At 40.3% G+C, this 25,413-nt stretch overlaps 3 protein-coding genes and 1 long non-coding RNA gene across 5 annotated transcripts in view; 3 read left to right on the top strand and 1 right to left on the bottom strand.

Annotated features, from left to right (window-relative positions):
- Window positions 1-11,453, top strand: part of LOC122658713 (GTP-binding protein At3g49725, chloroplastic) — a 47,527-nt gene extending 36,074 nt beyond the window's left edge. Inside the window, exons 12-14 of one of the 2 annotated variants that reach the window (XM_043853799.1) lie at window positions 9,780-9,899; window positions 10,448-10,909; window positions 11,053-11,453. In XM_043853799.1, the coding sequence (XP_043709734.1) occupies window positions 9,780-9,899; window positions 10,448-10,906 (579 nt within the window). In that variant the 3' untranslated portion in view covers window positions 10,907-10,909; window positions 11,053-11,453. The remainder of the gene's footprint in view (window positions 1-9,779; window positions 9,900-10,447; window positions 10,910-11,052) is intronic. The other variant, XM_043853798.1, reaches the window with a different exon arrangement.
- Window positions 662-6,631, top strand: LOC122658714. Its single transcript, XR_006332482.1, has 3 exons — window positions 662-831; window positions 1,407-1,413; window positions 6,621-6,631. It is a non-coding gene; the product is annotated as an uncharacterized LOC122658714 (long non-coding RNA).
- Window positions 11,454-14,372: 2,919 nt separating the features above from the next.
- On the top strand, window positions 14,373-19,653 carry LOC122660254 (probable pectin methylesterase CGR3). The gene is made up of 7 exons (XM_043855474.1): window positions 14,373-14,491; window positions 15,264-15,427; window positions 15,644-15,683; window positions 15,946-15,987; window positions 16,749-17,123; window positions 18,086-18,141; window positions 19,321-19,653. The coding sequence occupies exons 2-7, from the start codon at window positions 15,305-15,307 to the stop codon at window positions 19,471-19,473; spliced, it is 789 nt and encodes a 262-aa protein (XP_043711409.1). The 5' UTR covers window positions 14,373-14,491; window positions 15,264-15,304; the 3' UTR covers window positions 19,474-19,653.
- A 2,268-nt stretch (window positions 19,654-21,921) lies between these two features.
- On the bottom strand, window positions 21,922-24,641 carry LOC122657423 (pentatricopeptide repeat-containing protein At3g49710). Its single transcript, XM_043852120.1, has 2 exons — window positions 22,302-24,641; window positions 21,922-22,192 (listed from the first exon to the last, which is right to left on the bottom strand). The coding sequence occupies exon 1, from the start codon at window positions 24,542-24,544 to the stop codon at window positions 22,385-22,387; it is 2,160 nt and encodes a 719-aa protein (XP_043708055.1). The 5' UTR covers window positions 24,545-24,641; the 3' UTR covers window positions 21,922-22,192; window positions 22,302-22,384.
- Between the last annotated feature and the right edge of the window lie 772 nt (window positions 24,642-25,413).

The raw sequence follows: 25,413 nt of genomic DNA, 5'->3' as shown, positions 1-25,413 counted from the left end.
TATTGGTGAATGGTGTCCCTTCAAAGGAATTCAAATTATTTAGGTATGTCCATCAAGGGGAACCTCCCCTTCTATTTTTATTTATGGCAGAAATACTGAGTTCGATGATGGTGTTGACTGTGGAGAAGGGTATCATACGAGCGACTCAAATGAACAAGGAGGCTCCACCGCTCCAGTAATTTCCCACCTTCAATATGCTGATGACATCATGGAGTTATGCATGCATCAGTGAACCAGGTCATTCAACTCAAAGCTCTTTTGAGGAGTTTTGGGAGGCATGTTGAAGAGTATTCTTATTAGGTTATGTAATTTCGACCCTCTTGTTGGATATTGGCGCTCAGTGCATGGGTTGTAGGGTGGGTCAAATCCATTGGAGTTATTTGGAGGTGCCAACTGGAATGAGCCCTGAATGTTCTTCAGCTTAGAATCTTTTCTGGAAAGGATGGGGAGAAGGTTGGCTGTGTGAAAGTTAGTGCCTGTCATTTGGGGGCAGATTGGTTTTGAACCGGTTGTCTGGGGTACTTTAAATAGCACTGCAATGTATCTAATGTCCATCTCACTGAAGCCAGTATCTATGACTAAGAGATGGAAAAAATTATCAAAAAAATTCCTTTGGGATTGTATGGAGGATAAAGAGAAGCGATGTTAATTGAACAAACATTGAATAAGACAATACCTGATGGTTCACAAGCGGCTGAGTATTCATTCCATAAGGGCTTATTCGATCCAATCGTACCACATAATCTTTTAAAACCCGTTCTGAGTGAGTTATTTCAGCTCCACGGTTTCTTTCCCTTGAATCAAACTTCAATCGATCAAGTAGAGCATTAAGTTCAGTTAGTTCAGTCTGGTTAAATGGAAGTTTGTATGTAAACAAGAAGATTGGAGGACTGGGCATACATTTGATGATAAGGCCTGTGAACAGCCCCTTTTTTCTGGTTTTTGGGGGGGGGGGGGGGTTGGGTTCTACCGATCAACCAATGAGGGGAATAAAAGCATAGGTAAGGCAAAGGTGGGAGGGATGCAAGAGCAAGCTGGCATGGGGGCAAGCAAAGGCAATAACATCCAGACAGACCCTAGAAATCGACAAGGTATGCATTTTTCTCCTTCGGTATAGGCTGTCCTGGCTTGTTAGGTCCTGTTGGGTGAATCGAGGGTCAGAGAGAGGAAATAAAAATAATAGAATTGCTTGTATTAATGAGAGAAAGGCCCTAAATAGAGGGGGAAGTTACAAATAATAGAAGCTAGGCGATGTGGGACTAAAACCCACATAGCCGACATAAGCTAATAACAGTTATTAACATAAAAATAACCCCAAAAGGACCAGAATACCCCCATGGTATTTTGTTATGCATTATTCTAACACTCCCCCTCACGCTGGATTATACAAATATGAAAGAAGGAAGATCCAGTGTGGACTAAAGAAAAAAAACTCTCTACTAAAGAAAAACTCTCTCCATAACAATGCTAACAGTCCCCCTCAAGTTGGCGCATACAAGGTACTAATGCCCAACTTGAATGAAAAATGGGAAAAATAAGTTGTAGCAGAATCCAGCTCCAAAAGGAATGCAGCTCCCAAATAGACCTTCAAGAACTTGAAAAAAATAGACCTTCAAACTTGGGCAGACTTTATCAATTGTTACCAATCTTCAACAATTGTCCAGGGATGAATCTCTGACTGATAATCTTAAAGGTAAGTAACTAGGGCAGCAAGCAGATGAGTCAGGCAGCAATAAAGATCAAGCAGTGGAAACAACCAAACTGTAGGACCTCATATGGGCAGGCAATAACCAAACATCTTCAAAACTTTTAAGGCCAACCTCCCCCTTATGACAAACTTTAACCCAATAACAAAGTAGATACCCATTGGCAATGGTGAAACCTCTGACCTTCTATATTTTGCATCAAGTGTCCCTGCATGTTCTGCTCTCTGCAATGGTTGTAGGTATACTGTATATAATCCCCCCCTCACGTGTAGTGCATGTGGACATAAGAGAGATTAGGTTAGAGATAGGGCAAAACATAACATTCCAGAATGGTTCAGTGGCTGCCAAGTGTAATGGAAAAAAGAAGAAATGGTAAAGAAGAGAATACCATTAACTTCCAAGGGTGTTATGGGTAATGCCAAAGGTATGTTTGGGGAGGTCGTGAAGGAAAAACAGCAGTGGGATAATGGAGTAGGATTAACTTGGGTAACATAGAAAGCTCCAACCTTCTTCCATCAGTCAAACAAACACTTTGAATGGAAACCCCTGCAGGGGAGAAACTCCTAACCCCAATATGCAGATCTGAAAAAGATACAAATCTGATTCGAAGTAAGGAAATGCTCCAATTGTCAAGGTTTGTTCAATCTTTAAACAGGGAGGAGCAATTGTGCAAAAGATTCCATGGTAGAAACTCCCACATGCTAGACAGTACTAAGAAGATATCCGGACAGCAATGAATGGAAGTAGCCTCAACAAAACTGGATTAGTTCTGAATCTGTAACAATGCTAGTATGCAAGCTCCAAAGTATGCCGGATATTAACCAGAAAAGCTCCACATAACTGAATAGTTTCGGAGGTGCAACCAAAAAAATCGTGGAACACATTGTGGTAATCCCAAATAGGCTGGTCTCCAGGGTAGTAGATGCGAGTCTTCAATAACGAAAGAAATTCGATCTCCAATAAGAGGAAACACAGTCACAATTATAAGGCAACAGTTTTCCACATGAAGGTAGCAGTAACACATCAACCAGTCATGCTTACAGAAGCCAATCAATAACACCAGCCAAGTAGGTAGTGAAGCTCATAATAACCAGCCAAATAAGATAAATAACCAGACAAATCCATAGGTAGTTGAAGCAGCCAGCCATATAGGAACAAGAAAAAAACAGCATGATAATTGAAGAAACCAAGCCAACAGAATGAACTGGAATTTGTTACAAAAAACCTGATGTAAGATGCTGAATAATGGGCTGTATACTCCTCTGATGTTGATAAAACTCTCCTAAAAAAATTAGCAACTGTGGACTGCCCTACCCCTTAGATCGATTCTAGCCAGGGTTTTGTAAAAAACCCTGAAAGTGAATATCGATTGTAGGGAAGGGGTCTTCAACAAAGGTGAGGCTGACATGTCAAAGGTGCTTGCTTATTGTAATACTTGCTAACCAAAAACTGTTGGAATGGATCTCCAGTTCGAATGACCAATCTCCTTGGTAATTGAGACTTGATCTTCACATGGGAGAAATACCAAAAAATCGCAGATAATGAGGGCAGCAGCTATCTTGGGCAGTAGACCTTCTTCAAGCCATAAATAGTTGAAGTAGAATGTCCTTCGTGATGGTAGAAACACCTCCAAAAAACTCCAGAATCAGCAGGTAATCCCATCCCAAAAAATCGATTTATTGCAGGGTTTTGAAAAACCCTAAAGGTGGAGATCGATTGGGGTAGGGCCATCTAGAAAACTTGGATAAGTGCAAGATCGAGGTCGAGTGGTCCTTGAAGTGGGAATAATCAGCCCTCAAAAAATTAGCAAAAACTGAAACCTGAAAGTCAGGGTTTTTGGCAGGTAACCAAATTAGCAGGTTAGGAATTTTTGCTGTAGAAACAAACCCAGCCATCAGAAAGGGTCCAAACTTAGGTCGAGTAGGGCTTGTAGTAATAGGGAATCACCCCCAAAAAATTAGCTGCATCTGAAAAAGGAAACACCAAAATCGATTGGAGTCAGGGTTTTGAAAAACCCTGACAAGTTGAGATCGATTAGGGTAGGGGCTGGAATAAATAATAATTGATGGAGAGAAAGAAAAGAGGGATGTTAGGTGTAGGAATAGGGTAATATTTGGCTGGAAAAAGGCTGCACAAGGTGTTCCTCTGTTAGAGGATCAGGTGTATTGAAATCTGATCTCAAGGAGGGAGGAACTCCAAATCGCAAAAAGCTTCCAGCAGGTTTTTTTTTAATAAAAATCAATGGGAGGAAAAGGGGGGGCAGCACTAAATCATCGACATATGTTTACCTCATTAGTGCTGCCCCTGTTTTTTTGGGCTGAAAGGGAGAAAAACAGAACCAGAAAAAAAACGAGAAAAAAAGGAGAAGAAGAGAAGATCGATTGGAAGGAAGGAGGGAGAAATTAGTGTTTTTCTTCTCTCTAACTTAGATCAGACCAGCTCTGATATCATGTTGGTTGAATCGAGGGTCAGAGAGGAAATAAAAATAATAGAATTGCTTGTATTAATGAGAGAAAGGCCCCTCTATTTATAATAGAGGGGAAGTTACAAATAATAGAAGTTAGGCGATGTGGGACTAAAACCCATATAGCCGACATAAGCTAATAACACTTATTAACATAAAAATAACCCCAAAAGGACCAGAATTGCCCCACGGTATTCTGGTGTACATTATTCTAACAGGTCCCAATAATCCAAAGGATACATCTCAAGGCAAAGTCGGAAAGCTTTGTTTGTAGAGTCTCTTTCAGTTCAGGTCTTGAATCAGTTGGCAAAATTTGGGAAGGAGAAAGACTATAGGGCTAAGAGGAGCTTGGCATATATGATTAGTTTGATAGGAAGATTGGGCCCACCCCATCTCTGCATTCCCATTCTGGATTCGTAAATTGGATTCGCCATTCCTTTTTCCATCCATAATTCGAAGATGACCCTTTTTGAGTTGTGCCTCTTCCAAGTTCTTACCCCACTTCCTGAAATAGACAGGAAGGGTTATAGGTAATAGATAATAAAGATTTTGAGGAGTTGGCGGGTCAAATGGTTTCTTGAGGTAAATGACTTAAACCTCGCAGGGTATGATTAAAAGCTTTCACCAGGATTGTGTTTCCATTCAATTCCTTTCGGGTCGGAAACACGGGCTGCTGGTTGGGTTGTGCCCATTCTCCCTCTTCTTCCGCTTTACAACCGGAATAAGTAACCTTAGAATTCATCCTACCTGTCGATAAAAAAATGGGATTTGAGAGGACCAGACCACCAGCTAGCGGATCAGAAAGATCTGTATTGAATGTCCTACTCCTGCGTGAGCTTTCTGATCAACCAATCCCCTATTTCAGGGACATCCGTGTTAAGTAGGGAAATTAACCGAACTGTGCCTTCCATACTTACCTTACCTTCCCACCACCCCTCTCTGTCGGAGTGTTTTTTGGTCAAAAAGCAATATAACTTCTTAGCAGGTGATGAATCTGAAATTGCAGACACAGCTTTGGTTTAAAAAAAGAAAAAAAAACCCTCCTCATGTTCTTCTGTTTGCTTGGGTGTTCAAAGAAACTGTCAACTCTTGATCAGTTGAAAAAGATGGGCTTCTCTCTGGCTTGCTGGTGTTATTTTTGTTTTCAGGAGAATGAGACTGATCAACATTTGTTTTTCATTGAGAGTTTGCTGCGGAGTTATGGAAATATTCTTTGTATGCTTAGGGCTGGTTGGTTTCCTCCCACTTGTCTGAGACATGTGTTTACAGTTGGCAAGAGATTCATCTTTCCCATAAGGCAGTGGTGTTATGGCAGCTCATTTTATTTGCTATCTTGTAAGCTATTTTGAACGAAAGGAACAGGATTTTGGTAAGCAAGAAGAGTACTTTAGCTTTGGTTTAGTACTGGTATTAGAAAAAATTTCCTAGCTGAGTGGGCTGCTGCATCTAAAAAATTTGAAGGTGTCAATGTGAAGGAATTTGGTTCCTTACATAGGGGCCATCCTATCCAACTTTCAGGCATCAAGATTTGTTTCAGGCGTGGATGATTATCATAAGAGATTCCTAACATATCATAAGATTCCCGTTCTTGAAAATCCGCACTTTTCCAAATCCAGAAAACAGACGGAATTTAGGATTCCTCCTTGAGGCAAAAACTTTTATTCATACTGTTGAGAATTAGGGGTAGTTTTGTCTTGTTACTTTTAGTTTTTGGGTTTCTATTTATTTTCCTGCTTTTCTGTCCTTATTTGATAAGTTGTAATAGGTGAGGGCTTAGGGGTAATTTCATTATAAACCTCTAATTTTGTTATGCCCATATTATAAATATATTCCTGGTCCTGCGATAGGAAATTAATCCTAATCGCAGGCTGCCTTCTCTTCTCTCTCGGCAGTGTCTTCTTCTCCACTCTTCTCCTCGTATTCTTCTCTTTTTCTTCTTTCTTCTACTGATTAGTTAAGTTTCTGATCTGTAACATGGTATCAGAGCTCTACTAATCAGTAGAAGGTTCTTCTCTGATCTCCTTCTGCTGATTTTTCTTTCGGTTTTAGCTTTCTGGTGTGCAGCCACCTGTTGCTGCTCTTTTTTTTGGTTGATGGATTGAAGACTCCATATACACGAATGGAGTACTTGTTTGTGAGAGTTTGTTGGTGATATGAAGACCCTCCTTTGCAGATTCGATTGGAGGATGAGTGATTTCCAGTTTCTGAAATCTATAGCCTATGTTTCTATTTTCAGAAATCGAGAGGATTGAGTCTCTTCTTGGTTGCTGCTGGTTCACTTGGATTGTTGGCTCTCTTCGGTACCTCCTGCTATCAATTCCTATTAATTTGTGACTGGTTGGTGATGGATGGTTGGTGTTTTAAGGTTTTCCTCAGTTAAACCTTTTTCTTTTTGCAATCGGTAAGAGTTCCAAGTGTTGATTGTGAGTTCGAGTGCCTTCTTTCTTCAGTTTTTTTTGGCTGTGTTTGCTGGTTCCAAGGTTGTTTTGGGCCTCCCTTTAGATTCCTGCTGCTTATTGATCTGTAATCTGCTGAAGTTCTACTCTGTCGTGGTGATGTTCTAACACTGCTGATTCTTGATTTATCTTCCTGGCCCTATTTTTTGAAGTTAGTGACTGGTGTCTTATATTGCTTCTTTGGCTGTGAATTCTGCCTATTATCTCAGTTCTTCCTGGCCCTATTTTTCTGCATGTTGTCCCCTCCTTGGGATTTTTTTTAACTGCAAGCTTGGTATCTGCAGTTCTGTGTTTGCTGCCCTATTGTTGAGTTTGTTTATTGGCCATTCTTGATGCTATGGGAGAGAATAAAACTTCGCCAGTTGTTACATCTAAATCTGAAACAGTGAATGTCACTATTACCTCTATCAAGCTGAAGGGGAGTTCAAACTATTTGCTATGGGCTCAAGCTGTGAAAGTTTATATTATGGCTAGGAAGAAACTCAAGTATCTTACCTCAGACCCTTCTGCTTCTGATTCAAAAGATTATGAGGATTGGATGCAAGAGAATGCTGTTATTTTAATTTGGTTATGGAATAGCATGGAACCAGATATTGCTGCAAGCGTGATGTTTCACACCACTGCTAAGGGTGTGTGGGAGGATTTGAAAGATACCTATTCACAAGAGAAAAACATGAACAAGGTGTATAATCTCTATGAGAAACTCTTCGAACTGGTGGACGTGGTGGTGGTGGTGGTTGTGGAACTGGTGGTCGGTCGGGTGATAGACCTTTTGGAAGTGTACGCATTGTGGTAAAACTAGTCACTTTGTTGATTTTTGTTGGGACAAGCATGGTAAGCCAGATTGGGCAACTCAGTCTGTCAATCATGCAACGTATGAAGGAGGTAGTGATGGTGCTGCCCATAGTGATTCTCCACAGGTTTTCCTTACCAGGTAGTGGGCCTACTACAGCTCCTCACTGTTATAATCTCTCCCAGATATTACGGCGTTTACAACACTTGGAGGCATCCAGTCTTACATCCACCGGGTCCTCTTCTTCTTCTGCTACTCTAGCTCATGCAGGTACACCTGCTCCCCTTACCACTTCTACTCCATCTTGGATTATTGACTCCGGAGCTTCTGCTCATATGACTGGTGAGTTGTCTTTATTTACCACTTATTCACTTACAAATTCTGGTTGGCCCTTGTTTCAGTTGCATATTAATAATGCCTTCTTGTATGGTGATCTTCATGAGGAGGTGTATATGGAGCAACCTCCTGGGTATGTTGCTCAGGGGGAGAATAGTACTCGAGTGTGCAATTTGCAGAAAGCAATCTATGGCCTCAAACAATCACCTAGAGCATGGTTTGAGAAGTTCAGTACCACAGTTGTATCATGCGGTATTTCACAGTGTTACTTTGACCATTCTCTGTTTGTTTGTCGTCGTGGTGGCAAGTTGGTTATTCTGGTTGTGTACGTTGATGATATTATTGTTTCTGGTGACGATGTGTCAGGCATTACTGAGGTAAAGGCTTACTTACAACAGAATTATTCAGACCAAGGATTTAGGTAACCTTCACTACTTTCTTGACATTGAGGTTGTGAGAAGTAAGAAGGGTATCAGTCTTTCCCAGAGGAAGTATGTTTTAGATCTTTTATCTGATTCTGGCATGCTTGCGTCTAAGCCAGTGGATATCCCCATGATCCTCATCAGACGTTTGGTGTAGATTATGGCGATCCCCTCAAGGATGTGCACCAATACAGGAGTTTAGTTGGAAAGTTGATTTACCTTACTGTCACAAGACCAAATATTTCTTTTGCTGTTGGTGTTCTGAGCCAGTTTATGCAAACTCCTTAGAAAGCTCACTGGGATGCTGCTATTCGCATCCTTTGTTATTTGAAGGTTGCTCCTGGTAAAAGGTTGATTTATCATCCTAATCAGTGTATAGACCTGGTTGGATGCAGACTAGGCTGGATCAGCATGTGATCGTTGTTCCACTACAGGTTATTGTACATTTGTTGGGGGTAACCTTTTCTCGTGGCGAAGTAAAAAACAGATTACTATTGCACGGTCAAGTGCAGAGTCGGAGTACTAGGCTATGGCCCACACTACAATTGAGTTGCTGTTAGGTCTCTTCTTCTTGAGATGGGATTTTTCGTCCCTACACAGATGAAGATGTACTGTGATAACCAGGCAGCCATATATATTGCTAGTAACCCTGTTTACCATCAGCGGACTAAACACATTGAGGTGGACTGCCATTTTGTTCGCGATGCCGTCTTGAAAAGCTAGTTGAGACCCTGTTTGTTTCGTCTTCAGATCAGCTTGCTGATGTCTTCACCAAGTCGTTGTAACAAGCTGAGCATGGGAGACCTATATGCTCCAGCTTGAGGGGGAGTGTTGAGAATTAGGGGTAGTTTTGTCTTGTTACTTTTAGTTTTTGGGTTTCTATTGGGAAATTAATCCTAATCGCAGGCTGCCTTCTCTTCTCTCTCGGCAGTGTCTTCTTCTCCACTCTTCTCCTCTTGTTCTTCTCTTCTTCTTTCTTCTACTGATTAGTTAAGTTTCTGATCTGTAACAAATACCTCTTCTGGTTGATCCACACCATACATTGGTGGTCATTGCTTCAATACTGATTTGATTTCTTGCAGTTATCTATCCTCCTTTTCTCATTCTATGTTCAGTTTTTTGCTGAATATGATGTAAACATTGTATATGCTGTATGCCTCCTATTTTATAATCCTCAATGAAATATATTTGTATATTTTTGGTGCTAAGAAAAAAGTTTTCATGTTCGTGAAGGGTGTGTGGAATAGTTAGACTGATTGACACTAATATCTCAGAGGCTCAGAGCTTTATTGATCTTCTCAAACTCTATTTCAAGGTATAATAGGCAACAAGGACATGGATGAAGGTGTTGATATCCAATAAAACAGTTGTTTGTCAGAGTATATAGGCTTATGTAGAAAACTGAAAAAGGTATACCACAAGGTTTTCAATCCCAAAACAGAAGAAATGTTGAACAACTTATATGTCCTGAAGTATCTGTCAGATGATCTCTGTTTTTTATATTTCATGGTGAGATTATGTTCCTACGGTGCTGGTAAACTGAGATTTTCAGGTAACTTGGCAGAGAAGGAACTCTTATGCCTTTATTTGAACTGGGCGCAGCATGTACTAGACTCGACAGCAGTCGATCTGAATGAGCAACGGTCAACTGTACTTGAAGTACTGCAGCAGATAGGGGTCTCTGAGGATAAGCTTCAGAATATGATTGAAGTTTGGAATAAGGTACTACTCTTCACTTGGTACATGTTTCATCTGTTATCATCGGCAGATTATTGTCCACGTGAATTAGGGCTAAAGTTTCCTAGTCTCCTTAGTCCTGTGAGTCCATTGTGGAATATATGGGCTTTAGACCAAGTTGTGCCGCATGGAAGAGTGGTGTGGCAATTCTATCTGTTGGATATGTAGGGAGTGCCTTGGACTGGCCACATGTCAAGTTGCATACTCAAATTCCATAATCTACCCTCACATGTATTGGCACACTCTTTCTCAGTAGTCCTGGATTTTTTAATGCTTTACTTTGCCACTTGGCCAATTCCATTTGGAGGAGACTCTACATGTGAACAGGGGACCTTTGGGCCTAGCTCTCCAAAAATATCAGTCCCATTTGACCTGCCCCGTGGAACAACTAGGTGTGCCATCCATAGATTCCACCCTGGGCAGGCCCATCCAGGAAAACAGTTCCCTTTAATTAAATGAAAAAGTAAACTACCAGAAATGCATTCTTCTGCATCTTTGGCATCAAGACGTGTCTGATTATGGAACCTGCTCAGGTAGACCTCCTAGAGAAGGAAACTGGTGCTGATGAATCTCTAGGTGAAGTAGAGGATGACGAAGTTTCTAGTTTCTCAGCTGAGGAGGATGATGTGGCGTCTGAAATGTTGTCACCCAATGAGCCCATTGATGAGGATGATGGTGCATCTGAGCTGTCATCTGCTGAGAGTCCACAAGCTTTGGGTGATGAACAGGGTGATGGCTTGGAGATTTTGGAGACTCAGGATGAGCTGCAAGGGGAGTCCCCTGAAGCCTGGAAAACCATGTCTAATCCAGGCTCTGAATCTCAAGGTCTTCAACGTGTGGAAACATCTGCTATCACCAGAGTTGGCTTGCAAGAGTTGCTATATCTCATTGATGAGAAACTAAAGATACAGAAAACAGTGACAAGGAAGATCGTAGATCGTAAGTGGAGACCACCTCGTTCGGAGGACACTGGTGCAGCAGTTGAACTCTAGTAGGTATTCATGAAGTCTATTGTTTCTACTAACTGGAATTGGAAGGAAGTCCTAATCCTTTTTTTTTTAAATAATTATTTTTAATCAAGTGTCCAAAGTGCTCACAGCTTATGTGAACTGACCAATTTTGGTTTGTCTTTCATTAGGTGGCCTGTAGACAGTTGAATATTCTGCCTTGAAGAGTTGCATGTACAGTTTAAAAAGGTGCCCAGTTGGTTGAAACACCTATATGCACAAGGCGATCCAACAATGCTGGAGGAACTCCTGCCACTGCTTGGCTTCAGTATTTTTTGCTGAAGTTTTCCCGTTTAAGAGAAGAAACTTGTCAAGGAACATAAAATAAACTGGAGGAGCTCATGAGTTTGTTACCATAGCAAATAAATCATTGCTTTGATTGCTAGTTTATTATCTTACAGCAATCTAAAAGTATTAACCACAGTACATGTGGACTTTTCCTGTAGAGTACCTTAAAATAAGTTTTTTGATGGAATGAAAAAGCAACAAACTTCAAATTGAGAGAATGAGACATTTGTTCCTTTTATTGAATCAAATACCATTTACAATTTCGTTCCTGGTAAAAAGAAATCAAATAATGTTATTGTATTGGTAGGGGAATGCTTGATGCCCTACCCAGCTCGTCTTACCTGCTGCACCTTGCTGTCTTTCTTTACTCAGTAATCCAGTCTGATTCGCAATAATGTGAATTCTCTTTTTTACTTTGATAGAAAAGAATAGGCATTTATGCAGATTGGAAGGTGTAACTGCCATGTTTTAACTCTCACCTCTTCATACGTCTCTCCAACTAAAATTAGTTCTGGCTACAAGCCTGTATAATTGTGTTCCAGAGGCAGATGGTCTGGGGACAAAGATATTTACTACCCTGGCGTAGAATACCTTTGGAGATTGAGGAACGCAGTTCTTCGGTGATCGTTCGAAGCCTAAGAAACTGAAGTCTGTATTTCCAAGTCCAGGCCTAAAATCAAACAAAGATTTGTTGTTAAAATATGGATAAGAGATCTCTACTTGGTCGCATGGTCTCTACACAAGTGTCTGGGCCAATGGGTGAGCATGCCTGGGTATCTACCCAGGGGGCAGAGACGTCATCTCACGATGCCCTGTGAGAGGGCTAACACCATCGAGAAGAGATATTTTTTCCTTCAAATATTTAGCCGTAAAGACCTTAACCCACAAACTCCAATCCTCAGTAAGCAATCTCCAGTCAAGTTAATCAATAAGGCTTTATTATGAATAGATGAATCCCTAAAAAATAATCCTCCCACTCACTTAGGGGAACACACAATTTTCCAAGGTATAAGTGTCATGATCTCAAACACCCAGACCTAGTGGAGCCCATAACAATAGATTCGGCTCCTTCCATATCAAGATTAGCTTACCGGCAATAAAATTAAAATAATATTAATCTACGGATTCAAGACGCGGGGTATTACAATAAGAGTAAGCTTCTCTTGGCTACCAGCTCCCCCTATTTCAAAAATTCAAATTGATAGAATCCAATTTATGTCATATTTTCTTGGGAAAGACAAAACGAGACACGAGACATGAGATAAGATGGATTGAAGATAAAACTGATTGAATCAAAACCCTGTGCTCAACATAGGATAACAAATGGGCTTTCTAAGATGATAATCTTTACTTCACCTTAGAAACAACATTCATAATATGACATTGTTTGTCAAATTGTCGTGGAGGCTCCTAACAAACCAGTCATCTCTGTGGGCACCGAAATCAAGAAGGTATTTTAGGAATTATGATATCTTTCATTCTGCTTACTCTTTAAAAGAGAGGTTCATTTATTTGAAATAATCTTATGAAGGTGGTACTAATATTACAAAAAAATGGTGTGTTCGATAGTGAGGAATGACTATAGAAGGATTTGGAGTGATCCTTGGGTCCCAACTTTGGATTGGGCTCCTCTCCCACGCGGGATAGTGTGCAGCGCACATCGTGCGGCTAGGGAGGCCTTGATTCACATGCCAGCACGTCGAGATGTGTGCTGGTGTGTGGATCGGAGATCCTGAGCCGCACGATGTGCGTTGCACGTGTGGCACAGAAGTGCGCTGGAGAGGAGCCGATTCCCCCAACTTTACCTGCATTTTTTGGAATAATTATCACCTCCAATTCACTGCCCACTCCAATTCCCTCCAATTCCTCACATAGGAGCGGAAATGACCACCCTACCCCACCTTGGGTAGTGTGTTGGAGCAAGGGATAGGGTGGTTATTCCCGCTCCTATGTGAGGAATTGGAGGGAATTGAAGCAGACAGCGAATTGGAGGGGATAATGATTCAATTTTCTGCGCCTGTGGAGCCTCCTCCCATACGACCATACTTGTCCCAACTTATGTATGCAAATTTAATTTCTAATGGGAATTAGAATCTTTTTTAATTGCTTGATCCATTATCTCCATCCCCTTAAATTGCATTGATTGAGACTATTGCAAGGATTGCAGATGGCATTGGAGCAGGGATATAGGCAAATAGAAGCTTGGATGGATGGATGATCATCAACTGGTGCAAAAGATTAATAAGGAAGTTGGCAAGGATGGCCATGGGATTTATCTCCTTTTTTGCTTCATGTTTTGACTATATAAAAGGCAAAGATTTCATGTACGGTCGTATCCCCCCTCTCACATGGAGCCGAAAAGACATAACTCCCCTATTTATGCCTCAAAGCCCCCGACTGTCCTCTTATGTAAATATTACTAAATAAGACACTTGTGTTAATAACGATTAAGTTAGCATACAAGGATAAATGTTACAAGCTTAAATATGATGTATATACCATAGGAAAAGGCTGGACAACCTCTTTCTTCCCTCTTTTAGAAAAGATTCTTTTGTCTTCTTGTGTTCAATCTTGTGATTGATTGGATCCGGTTCCTCTTAAAGGAGTCCATCACCCAAAGAGTGCCCAATGAGGCATCCAACAGCTGGGCTAGGTTGACTAGACGTGCATTGGGATACATGCAGGCATCCATTCTAGTATGGGCCCAATCAGCCCAGCCGTTGGATGCTCACTGGGCACTTCCTAGGCGATGTGGATTGCTGGAGAGGAGTCCGGCCGTGATTGATATATACCGCTAATTTACCAAAAACTGGCGGCATGCCCACCTGTTTCCCATATAGTATATATAGTATATACTGATGTAGCAGCATTTTGCAAGTATTTTTTTTTTTTTTGCAATTGCATAAGCGCCGACAGGCGACAGGAGCCTCTTTTATGATTGCGCGCACCCTTGCCTTCCTTTTCTTTGCCCGCGTCGGAGCGCTATACTCTACCCTGTTGCGCACAGCTCGGTACATATGAAATTAGAAAACAAAGGAAAAAAAAAAAACGAATTAACAATAAAACAGTAATACAGGGAGTTAGGGACTCTACTTTTAGTAGTCTCTCTATACCTCTCTCTCTCTCTCTCAGAGTCCTTAATCTCATAATCTCATTTCCTGAGGAGTTTGGAGAGCTAAGAATAGTAGTGGGAATGCATTGCGGGAACAGATCCAGATCCAGCTACTCAGAACTCCCACGTCGTTAACCGGTTTCATCTTCAATCCTTCTTCATCATCACATGTACGTTGAAACGAAAACCCCTGTGCCTTTACGTTGAAATCCTCCCTCTTTTTCTTTTCTTTAGATTCTTATCGTTTGCTCCTATTGATCTGCTGTGCTTTGGTTCTCTTCTTATTTTTTATTTCCAGTTAAAATTTGGTGAAGAATGCTTTGCATCTGTGACCCTTTTATGGATTCATCTGTTTTGGGTTGTATATGCCCTCGAATTCATTTGAATCCAGTCTGTTCATGACCATACGTTCCAAATTTATGAGCTGAATCACTTTCCCGTTCTTCCTACCTTAGGAGGTTTGGAGAATGAGAACGATTTACCGCTGTAGTATCGGATCTGTTTGCTGAATTCTTCCTACCTTATGCGCTTTTCAAAATTGTTTTTTTCACATTCTCCTTTTTTTGGACTCTGAAGCGTATAACTATATTTAAAGTTAATCTTCTCAATCTAATTCTCTAGCTTTCAGCTGGACGAAACCCGGAAATTGGGATGCAAGGATCTCGAATAATTTGATTCTTTCATGTTTTATAATTATTTTAATTAATTTTCTCATATTTTGCTATTGTATTCTATTTTGGAATTCAAGAGTCTTATATGGCCTTCACTCATAGCTTAGAAGCATTTAATTTAGTAGGCTGGAGTACGAAATTAATGCCTATTAGTTTGTAATGAAGTTTAGGACTATTACCATGTGGTTTACTGTCGTAGAGAACGCAATCTGATTCTTCGTTTTCCTTTTTCCCCACCACCTGCCCCCATTTTTCTTCAATTTTCAATCAGCTTAAAGTCTTGTCGATTAACCACTACTTCGACCAGCAGCCATGTCCAGAAGGCCTGTAAATCCTGCCAGACGTCCTGCAGACAGTGGCAGCATTCCATTTGTGAGCTCATTGCATCAGAAATCACGCTCTTCACCATTGCTATCAATTGGGCTTGTCCTTGTGGTATTCCTCACATATCATTTCAGTTCTTTGACGCAATTTTTTTCCTTGTAGTACTTGTCTGTAGATAACTGCTATCTTCATGGGGTAATGATTGTGGGGGCCAAGTCATTACTTCTTTCGATGGAATTCACTTCTTGGGAGGGATTTTATGGTGAACTCCTGATTTTGTTTGCTTGTTTTTTTTTTTTTTTTTTTTTTTTTTTTTTCAATTTACAGGGCGGCTTCCTTCTTATCGGCTATTCTTATAGTGGCTCAGGTTTGTATTGGAGTTGGTTACATGTATTTTCGTTGCAGTCCAAAGGTTTATAAGCTAACATCCTTCCCAAAAAAAGAAGCAATGAATGTTGATATTCTATATGCACTTGGCAAGTAAGGGGAAAGTTAGCTTCATGCTTCCATGGTTAGCCAGGGGAACAGACTAGCCACTGCTCTAGATTTAGTATATATATTTTATCTTCATGCTGTTGGGTTGGGTTTGATGTAGCAGGTAGTTAACTTCTTAAGTTCTTGTATTATAGGTGGAATTGGCGGAGATAGAGAAGCTCTTAGCAAGGTTGAAGGTAAGTTTGTCCATCTGTACTTTTTTTTTTGTTTCGGGGGGGGGGGGGGGGAGATTGTGGGTTCCATCACATGCCTTTCTGTTTACAGTGTGAAGATAATATTCTAGTAGAATCCAAAATTTGTTGATGTTGAATTAATAACTGATACTTGATGCTTATACTAGTACCATTTAATGCCTTAAAAATCTTTTCTACCCCAAGGGGTCAGCTCAGTTGGCAAAACACCAACTCCTCAAATAAGAGGTCATGAGTTCAAACCACCTAGGAGCAATATCCCCATCCCCTATCCCCCCCTTTAAAGCTCTCCAATTCCAAAAAAATATATATATATATATATATTTTCTTTGGGGGTGAGGGATGGGGGGATGTGACATTTGCTAATTGCATATCTTGTTTCATCTCTAAACAGAACAAGTCTGTCAGACATTCCTGATTTCTTATCTAAAGTTGCTAATTTAGAAAGAAACAAAAGTTGGTTGAGAAATCAGACTAAATTAAGTTGTACTTATATCTGCTTTGATTAAATCGTTAACCTGAGCCAGGATTGTCTATTTGTCTAGAGATACTGAACTATCAATAATCTCCATTTTTATATGTAAACCAACAAAAAGAAATGCGGGTTGATTCCACATGTGCATGGATGAGCAGCTTTAAGTGCTTTACAAGGAATGTTTGGCACTCTGCTTATTCTATGATATTCAATATAATGTAGGGCCATCTATCACCAATTTGTAGATTTCAATTTATGTCCTTGTTTGCAGGTGATCTTTCATGTACATCAGAAGTTCAGGGAGCCTTACCTTTCCTGAAGAAATCATATGGTGAAGCCATGCGTAAAGTTTTGCACGTAGGCCCCGACACTTGTTCAGTGGTCTCTAAATTGATAAAAGAAGAGGATACTGAAGCCTGGGGTGTGGAACCATATGACATGGAAGATGCTGATGCTACCTGCAAAAGTCTCGTGCGCAAGGGCATTGTGCGTGTGGCTGATCTCAAGTTTCCTCTACCATACATGGCAAAGTCCTTCTCACTTGTTATTGTGTCAGATGCTCTGGATTACTTGTCTCCAAAGTACCTCAACAAGACTCTTCCAGAATTGGCGAGGGTATCCATGGACGGTCTTGTTATTTTTACCGGTAATTTTATTGGCATTTTAAATCTATATTCTTAGAAGATTTTTGCACTAGCTGGCTAAATAATTCCTACAAATAGGTCTGATTCGAAGATATTTTGTTGCAACCATCTTTTGACTTACTACTTCATTGGCCTACCGTAAATATCTCTAAATGAGATTACCAACTGATTTTCCCTCTAATCCGATCAATAAAAGTGGCAACTTTTGGTGCTATAGATGTATAAATCAGTCTCATACATTGATTCTGTCACATTATTGACTTCTGGAATAGGTTGCTGGAGTTTGAAAATTCTTTATAGGGAAAAGGTTCTTTGAACCATCAGGGGAGGATACAGTAGCACCTTCTCTCTCTGTATTTCTCTCTTCATCACATGAAATGACCCGCTGCCCTCTATGTACGAAACCGTCTCGCCGCACCTCATTGCTCGATCCTCTATGCCGCGTGCAGAGAGAACCCTCTCCCTTTATAATTATCTTTTCCCCCTGTTCATCATAACTACATGGTTAGGGGGTCAGTGATGTCACTATCTCATGGTGAAATAATATTTGGCTCCCCATCCCCTCCTTCAGGGAAATGCAAAGTGCATCCTGTAATTGCTCATATGTGATATAAATTTGTAGTTGCTTCTAGTTTTGTCTGCGTATTTTCCTAATTATTTTTGGATGGTATGTCAAGAAGAAATGTTCTAAAAAATGCATGTATAGATGGTCTCGATCTCGATTTAATATATGAGCAGTTTGGTTTTTCCATGCTGGTCATCAACATGGTGGATACCCCCTATCATTGTGGCTTCAGAGCTAGAAATAACTTAAAAAAGTAAAAGAAGAAAGGCGTTTGAGCTATGTTAGTTATCCAAGAAATTTCAGCAGCTGCATATCAGGATATGTTGCATTGATTCCTTAGTTTACGTTAAAAGATTGTCAATGTTTCTGTGTTTGATTTATTTTCCATTTCATATGTAGGTTATCCAGGTCAGCAGAGAGCCAAAGTTGCCGAGCTATCCAAATTTGGAAGGCCAGTAAGTTTCTACATGTTTTTTTATTTTTTTATTTTTTATTTATTTATATATATTTTGGTTTCGTATTTCATCTTTGTTTGCTTACTTCTTTGTTGGATATGCGTTGTTGATGTCAAATATCGCGTTGACTAGTTAATGGACTATGAAATGCTATATCCTTCATTTCCAGATTGTTCAGTTCTCTGGCTTTTAATGTCTAGATAGTAGAGTGTTAATGCTTAGGACTGTACTTCCCTATCATGAGGTTATGAGCCACTTTTGGTAGGGCAAAAGTTTGATTAGCTGCAATTGTACAGCATATTGGGGTATGGTGAATTAACAGGTTAGCTCATGTCGAAATTTGATTTTCTTTTGCTCTTCTACTGATACCTCCTACTTAAAGCAATTCAACCTGAATGAGGTTAAGATTAAAACTTAAAGTTTACTGCACCAAATTTTGAATTATTAAAGCTAAGACAGTGTTTGGATTTCTTTTTTTACATGAGATTATTGAATAAAAACATTGCAGAAATTTTTAAGAGAGAAAAAACAAAAGAATGGATTTTGGGAAAATGAAGTGGAAACCATGAAAAGAAAATCAAGTACACCTTTACATGTGTCACGATGTGTGGTAGCTTGGGGTTGAGCAGTATTCAATTGGGTTGGTTTGGTAGGAGAAGATCCATACTGTTCTAAGGTTGTTGCCATCCTTTCGTATATGTCCTGTCCTGTTCAGTTAGTTTGTAATTCAGTTCCATCTGTAGACTTGCCAAGATATTGCTACATTTGTACGAACTCAGTACTATATTTTAGGCAAAATTAAAGTTAAATTACTTGAATGACTTCCATTTGTAGCCCCTTAAGGTTGAATTGGGAGGGTAGGAGTTCCAGGTCCCACTTAGGTTTTCAGTTTTCATTGGGTTTATGTACTACTGTTTAATTACTTGCACAAGCCAAATCTGCAGACTTGCATTCATTTTATTTTTCCCTTTAATAGTTTTATTCATGTGAGAAATGCTGCTCATTAGATAGTAAAAGTAAATTTTGTTAGAAATCGTCCACTGTAAATGCTTTATGTAGAACTTCTTTTCTTTGGTGTGTTTTTCTTGCCATTGGCATGTCAATGATCTGTTCTGAGTTCCTGTAACATTCAACCGTATGATCATGAAAATGACATCCTACAATGTTTTCCGTGTGAAGGCTAAGTTGCGGAGCTCTTCTTGGTGGGTACGGTATTTTCTTCAAACAGGCTTGGAAGCAAATGAAGCTGCCACCAAGAAGTTTGAGCAGGCTGCAACCAGAAAGTCCTACAAGCCAAGCTGCCAAGTTTTCCATCTCAATGCATACCATTGAAACTGCAGCATGATATCTTCGTTGTTCATGGACGTTCAGTACAACTAAGGCAAGAGTGTATTCAATTCTCATCTGAAATACATCTTCCTGATCGGTAAATTAATTTCGATGGATGTGATCAGTTTTGATCCCTTATTGTTATGTTGTGTTCATTAGATAGTAGATATTTATTGATTAAAATTTTCATTTGGGAAGGGGGGAGGGGTAGCATGGATTTTTTAAAGTTAGATAGTAAATATTCTGATCTGAACTTTTTTGTACCTGCAAGGACAGTTTCCTTGTCACATTCTTGCCAAGACAGTCACCATTTAACCAAGAAATGAAATGTCAATCGAAACTAGCTATACTTTTTTCAATCAAAGTAGTCTTCTTACTGCCCCATTTTTAACTGTATAACTATTAACCCAGGATTGGCATGCACAACTCCAAAAGTGCATGATAGAGAACAACACTTGCCTGCAAGTCATGTTGAATCTGGTAAATTTTCATTAATTTCTATGCTGTGCTTAGTTAGATAATAGGAATGAAATGGTCTTGTTTTGGGTTTTTTCCATCACATGGGGTTGCATGTGATCTTCACCAGAAACGGACTGGTCTCCATATTCATCACCAAAAAGATCAATTCATAAAAGACGCAGGTTAATCCTCAGATGACCTTGTTGTCTCTACTCTTCTAGTGACAAACCAGTGCACACAGATCAGTTCATTTTGGAGCATCACCTATGAATGGGGTAACCAGAAAAGGAAAAAAAAAAAAAAGAGAGCATCAACTGCAGGTAAAAATGGCTATGGATTCCAGAATGAATTGATTTCGTTTTAGGTGGCAATCAAGAATAGGTGGCAATCAAGAATAGTTCGATGGGGGGGGGGGGGGAAATTACAATAAAAGGATATCATAGGTTTCGAAACAATGGCAAAATAATGTATTGGCTTATTCCAATCCAAAGTGTACAACAAAATAATGTGCTTTTGGAATAATCCGGTGGTAACATCATGATGGGCAACCGAGGGAAGCATGCCAGTATCCTGCCCAAGTTAAGATGTCTGGAATTCCGTATCTCTGAACTGAAGGCACTGTTCATTTTGAGCTTAGGAAGGGTAGAATATGTTCCTGTGTCATCTGCAGTATGCCTCTATCAAAATAGAGTAGCAACTGGCAGAGACCATATCCACAAACATCTTGATCTGATCTGACCAACACATTCTCCGTCACCTTCGATGAAGTCCTGATTTAGTCCGTTAAATAAGAATAAGAATAAAAACCTGAGGCTTTTGATGGAAGTGGAACTGGGTTTGAAGAGTTGATGAAGATCATCAGGGATTGCAGCTTTAAAGGTGACAAAAATGGCTTTTGTAACTCCAATAATGATCTAAAAAATGAATGAAAAGAGTAAACAAACAGTTACACAACACAATGATATACATGGTTTGACAAGGTGTCTACGTCCAAGGAGAGGAGAGATGACAGCAATTTCTCTAGCAATGAAGATAAGGTTACAAGCTCTCTTCCTCATGCCTCTATGTGTTTACAAAGAATTCCCAGTAGCCCTAATAATTCCCATCCCTATCAATCTATAGGGAATATAAACAGATACAATTTTCCGAATTACCCTCATGTAAACCCCCTAAAAATTTTACAGGCTTTTAATGGCCTTTCGGAGACAGACCACAACCCAAACTACTGAGTACAAGACATCAACCCTCTAAACAAGACTCCGAATATTCAGTCATATTGAAATCATCTGAGCACTCAGCTTTTTAGGGGTTGGGGGAGACAATGTCAACATTGATTCCAAAGTCCTGTCAATTTTTAACCCTAGGCAAGTCTTTCCTTTCAACCCTACTGCGTTACGAAGGTTTTGCCGCTACTTGGTTCAGCAAGTCCTTCCACGATGGTTAAGAGCAGAATTAGAACACAGCAGTGACACTAGAACATGTTGAGTAAAATGGCACTTGAGGGAACATTACAAGTTCACAACAGCTCGAGAGGGAGTGATCTTTAACATTCAATTATCTTTTTTACATTTACACATTGCTTATCATGTTTCCTTGGCACGTTAGTAATACTTTTGGCGGGAAGATATTATCAGTTAAATTATCTTTTAAAGATATAAAATATTTTATCAAGTATCCTTAGCTTCACACCTCGGGTGGCACAAAATGAGAACCATTTCGGTTCATCTGTCAACCATGTGCTCTCCACCAAGCATAAGAAAGCTTTCTGGCTGAGTCTAGCAAAACCACCTCTAATTGAGGTTTATTTCCTGAAAAAAGTTGGTCTCAAGTTCCTCTCCCCCCACATCAAATTTGCAACTCACACACCCTGCAAACTGGATATGACAAAAGCCTGTTATTCAATTTCTTTTTCCCAGTTTTTCTTTTCTCTGATGAATATGTTGTTGATTCAACAACTTCACAAACCTATATGATTCAATAAACTGTTTTCCATAGCTGTTCACGCCAGGAAACTCTCTTTTGTATATCTATCCAAAACCAAAACAAGTTCAGCTATTCCTTCGGCAAGAAACCAACCACGATCTCAGATACAAATGAATTGAGCAAGTGTTACTACAATGAAGCATTTCTGAGCACTCCTTTCGTTTGTCTGGTCAACTTCTCTAGATCATAGGTCAATGGTAACTGGCAACACTCAGTGGGTTAGTTGTTGACGGTAAAGTTGTACACCCTGCCGGTCATGTCCGAGTCCAAAATGCTTTGCCTTTGTAGTAATGAGTGGACTAAGCCTGGCTATGCCTCCTCTCAATGCAGAAAATCAGCATAAGATTGAAGAAACCCTGCCAGTCATGTCCGAGTCCAAAATGCTTTGCCTTTATAGTAATGAGTGGGCTAAGCCTGGGTATGCCTCCTCTCAATGTAGAAAAGCTGCATACGATTGAAGAAACTTCCATGGTCACCAATAATCTCCACATGAACAAGTCCCTTCCTTGAAGCAGTGGAATCTATGTGCATCCCTAACAGTAATCTCCCTCCCAACAATGATAGAAATGAATTTGATTGCATTATGGCAATCCCCACATATCCTGAGGTTCTTAACCACAAGGATTGGCTCCCCATCTCGAGTGCTTATCAACCCAAATGCAATGGCAAGCTTCTCGCTATGGTGCCCTAACATCTTTTCTTTCTCCTCTTCCCCTGTACCATCATCCTTAACCAAAGCCCATCTCACATCTGGCACATACCCAGCTTGTTTCATCTTCTTTGACATCTCTTCCAAGAACTTATATATTTCTTTTATCTTGGGGTGTGAACTATCTTCAGCAACAAATACATGGATCCTCTTATTCACCTCAATCCAACTACAGCCTGGTTTCTTCTTCACTCCTCTCTCTCTCATCATTTTTCTAACAGTTGCAAACTCTTCCCATTTACCAGCACTGGCATACATATTTGAAAGAATGACGTAGGGAGCAGCATTGAAAGGTTCCAGCTGTAGAAACTGTCTGGCAGCTTTAGCTCCCAGCTCAATGTTCCCATGAGTCCTACAGGCACCAAGCAATGCTGCCCAACCAACAGAACCAGGGTCAAATGGCATCATCTCAATCAGCTTCTCAGCTTCATTCAATTTGCCTGCTCGGCCCAAGAGATCAATCATGCAAGAATAGTGTTCTTCATGTGGTTTGATCCCAAATTTCTCATCCATCAAATTGAAATAACTCCAACCTTCCTCTACCTTTCCAGTGTGTGCACATGCGGAGAGGACAGAAATGAAGGTGATGCTTGTAGGTTCAATATCCAGTTCAAGCATTTTTTGGAACAGAAGTACTGATTCAGTTCCATGCCCGTGCTGTGCATAACCTGCTATCATCGAATTGAATGAGACTTTATTATGCTCTGGCATCCGCTCAAATAACCGTCTAGCATCGTGCAGATTGCCACATTTTGAGTACATTGCAATTAGTGCATTGCTAACCGATATTCTATTTGTTGGGATGTCAGATTTTATGGCCAAAGAATGCATTTGTTTCCCCTGTGATGGAGATGACAGGTTTGAGCATGCACTAATCACGCAGACAAAGCTGCAATCATCAGGGCGGTAGCCAAACTGTTGCATCTGCCGGAAGCAATCTAGAGCCTCTTCAGAGGATTCCTCATTTTGAGAATAACCAGAAATCATGGTGTTCCAAAGAACCAAATCCGGTTCAGGGATCTCTTCAAAGACTTTTTCAGCATCAGAAATGCCATTTCCGCATTTAGAATACAAATCGATCAAACCACTCCCAACATGGGAATTTTGATGAAAACCGGTTTTAATCAACTGCGCATGAAACTGAACCCCGCCAGATAGATCCTCCAAGCACGTAAAGGCGGTCATAACACTGGCCAACGTATATATGTCCACTTTCAAACACATGCGAGTCATTTCCTGAAACAGTTCCAGAGCCTTAGATCCTTCCCTGTGTTGCCCATATGCAACAATCATGGTATTCCACGAAACCTCGTCTTTAATCGAACCCATTTCATAAAAAATTCGTTTGGCCTCGTCTAAATAGCCGTTCTTGCTGTAGTAAGTAACCAATGAATTGGTTACGGAAACAAAGGAATCGAACCCACCATAAACTGCTAAAGAATGAATTTGTTTAATCAAAGCGACGTCGTCACAACAGGCTGTGATGGCAGCAGAGAGAGTGAACCCGTCCAAGTCGAGACCCATATCACGCATTTCAGAGAACAAATGCAGTGCAGGTGAGGTCTCTCCACGGTCAGCGTAAGCAGAGATGAGAGTGTTATAAGAGACGATGTCAGGTTGGGGAATTTGATCGAACAACTGGCGGGCAATGTGGGTTTGTGACTCTTTGGCGTAAGCGCAGATTATGGCATTGAAAGAGAAGACATTTGGGTGAGGGGTGTGGTCGAAGGCCTTGCGTGCCGTGGAGAGGCAACCGCATTTGGAGTAGAGGATGATGAAGTGGTTGGCGAAGTAGGTGGAAGGAGGAACTTGAGATTTTACGTAGAGCGTTTGAAGTGATTTGCCGGTGGACAGATCTCTCTCGGCAATGCAGCTCTTTAGAAGATGTCGAAAGCGGTGCAGGCTCCATGAGATTTGGTTCATCTATTTGTCAGTTAGTCGGGATTGTTACTAGTTAGTACTTGGTACCTTAGGAACTTACAGTTCTCCACTTTAGCTCAGCCATAAACCATCAAAAGAAATATCGATGTGATTCCACCTCAGGAAGCGAGGTTTCATGATCAAACTTTCATCGATGCATAATTTCTTGAGGTTTATCAAGGCCCAGAAACTTCCGGTTTATGCGTGGTGTGGGAGTCATGTATGAACCCAGGAGGATTTAATCAGCCTAAAGTCGGATAACCCTCCTGTCTCCAAAAACAAAACAAAAAAAATCAAAGAGACTCAAAAACCACATTTGAACAAACAGCCGAATTGGTTGGGCGTCTGGTTATAGTTTCATTCGACTCTGTCATTGGTTCATATAGGTTTGTGAAGTTATATATGACTCGGAATCAGCCGGTTTGGATCTGATTCGGCCTTCCAATTCTGATTCAGGAAGCAACGATTAAGAGTAGTGAAAATCCAGATCGGGATCAACCTATTCCAATCCGAATCGGCCGATTCACCAATCTGATTCCTGATTTTTAAAACCATGCTTTTGACGAGGTATTGGGATTGAATTCCACCCTCAACGAGGAGTTTTTTTTAGTGGGGTTTAATTGGTTGGTTTCTCGTTATTTAATCCGTTTCTAGTTAGGTTTAAATTTTGACCAAGGTGAAATCAAAATCATACCGAATATGATCAACCAAAAATCAGAATCATTTTGTATTTAGTCCAATTTTATCGATGTCTATTTCATTTCGTTATCCGATTTACAATCAGATTACATGCGATTTGTAGTACCAACTCACCAGTCGGTTTCACCTTTGTACCGTGTAATTCTATTTATTCTACTTCATGTATTGATATT

Source organism: Telopea speciosissima, chromosome 4 (genome assembly GCF_018873765.1).
Source record: "Telopea speciosissima isolate NSW1024214 ecotype Mountain lineage chromosome 4, Tspe_v1, whole genome shotgun sequence".
Taxonomy (NCBI): Eukaryota; Viridiplantae; Streptophyta; class Magnoliopsida; order Proteales; family Proteaceae; genus Telopea; species Telopea speciosissima.
The sequence above is the reverse complement of the archived record's forward strand: the minus strand, read 5'-3'. Positions and strand labels throughout refer to the sequence as shown.

Coding starts and splice junctions, on each gene's coding strand:
- LOC122660254 (XM_043855474.1), top strand. CDS start 15,305: ATGTCCAGAAGGCCTGTAAATCCTGCCAGACGTCCTGCAGACAGTGGC. Junction 15,988..16,748: donor AGCTCTTAGCAAGGTTGAAG/GTAAGTTTGTCC, acceptor CCTTGTTTGCAG/GTGATCTTTCATGTACATCA. Junction 17,124..18,085: donor CGGTCTTGTTATTTTTACCG/GTAATTTTATTG, acceptor TTTCATATGTAG/GTTATCCAGGTCAGCAGAGA.
- LOC122657423 (XM_043852120.1), bottom strand. CDS start 24,544: ATGAACCAAATCTCATGGAGCCTGCACCGCTTTCGACATCTTCTAAAG.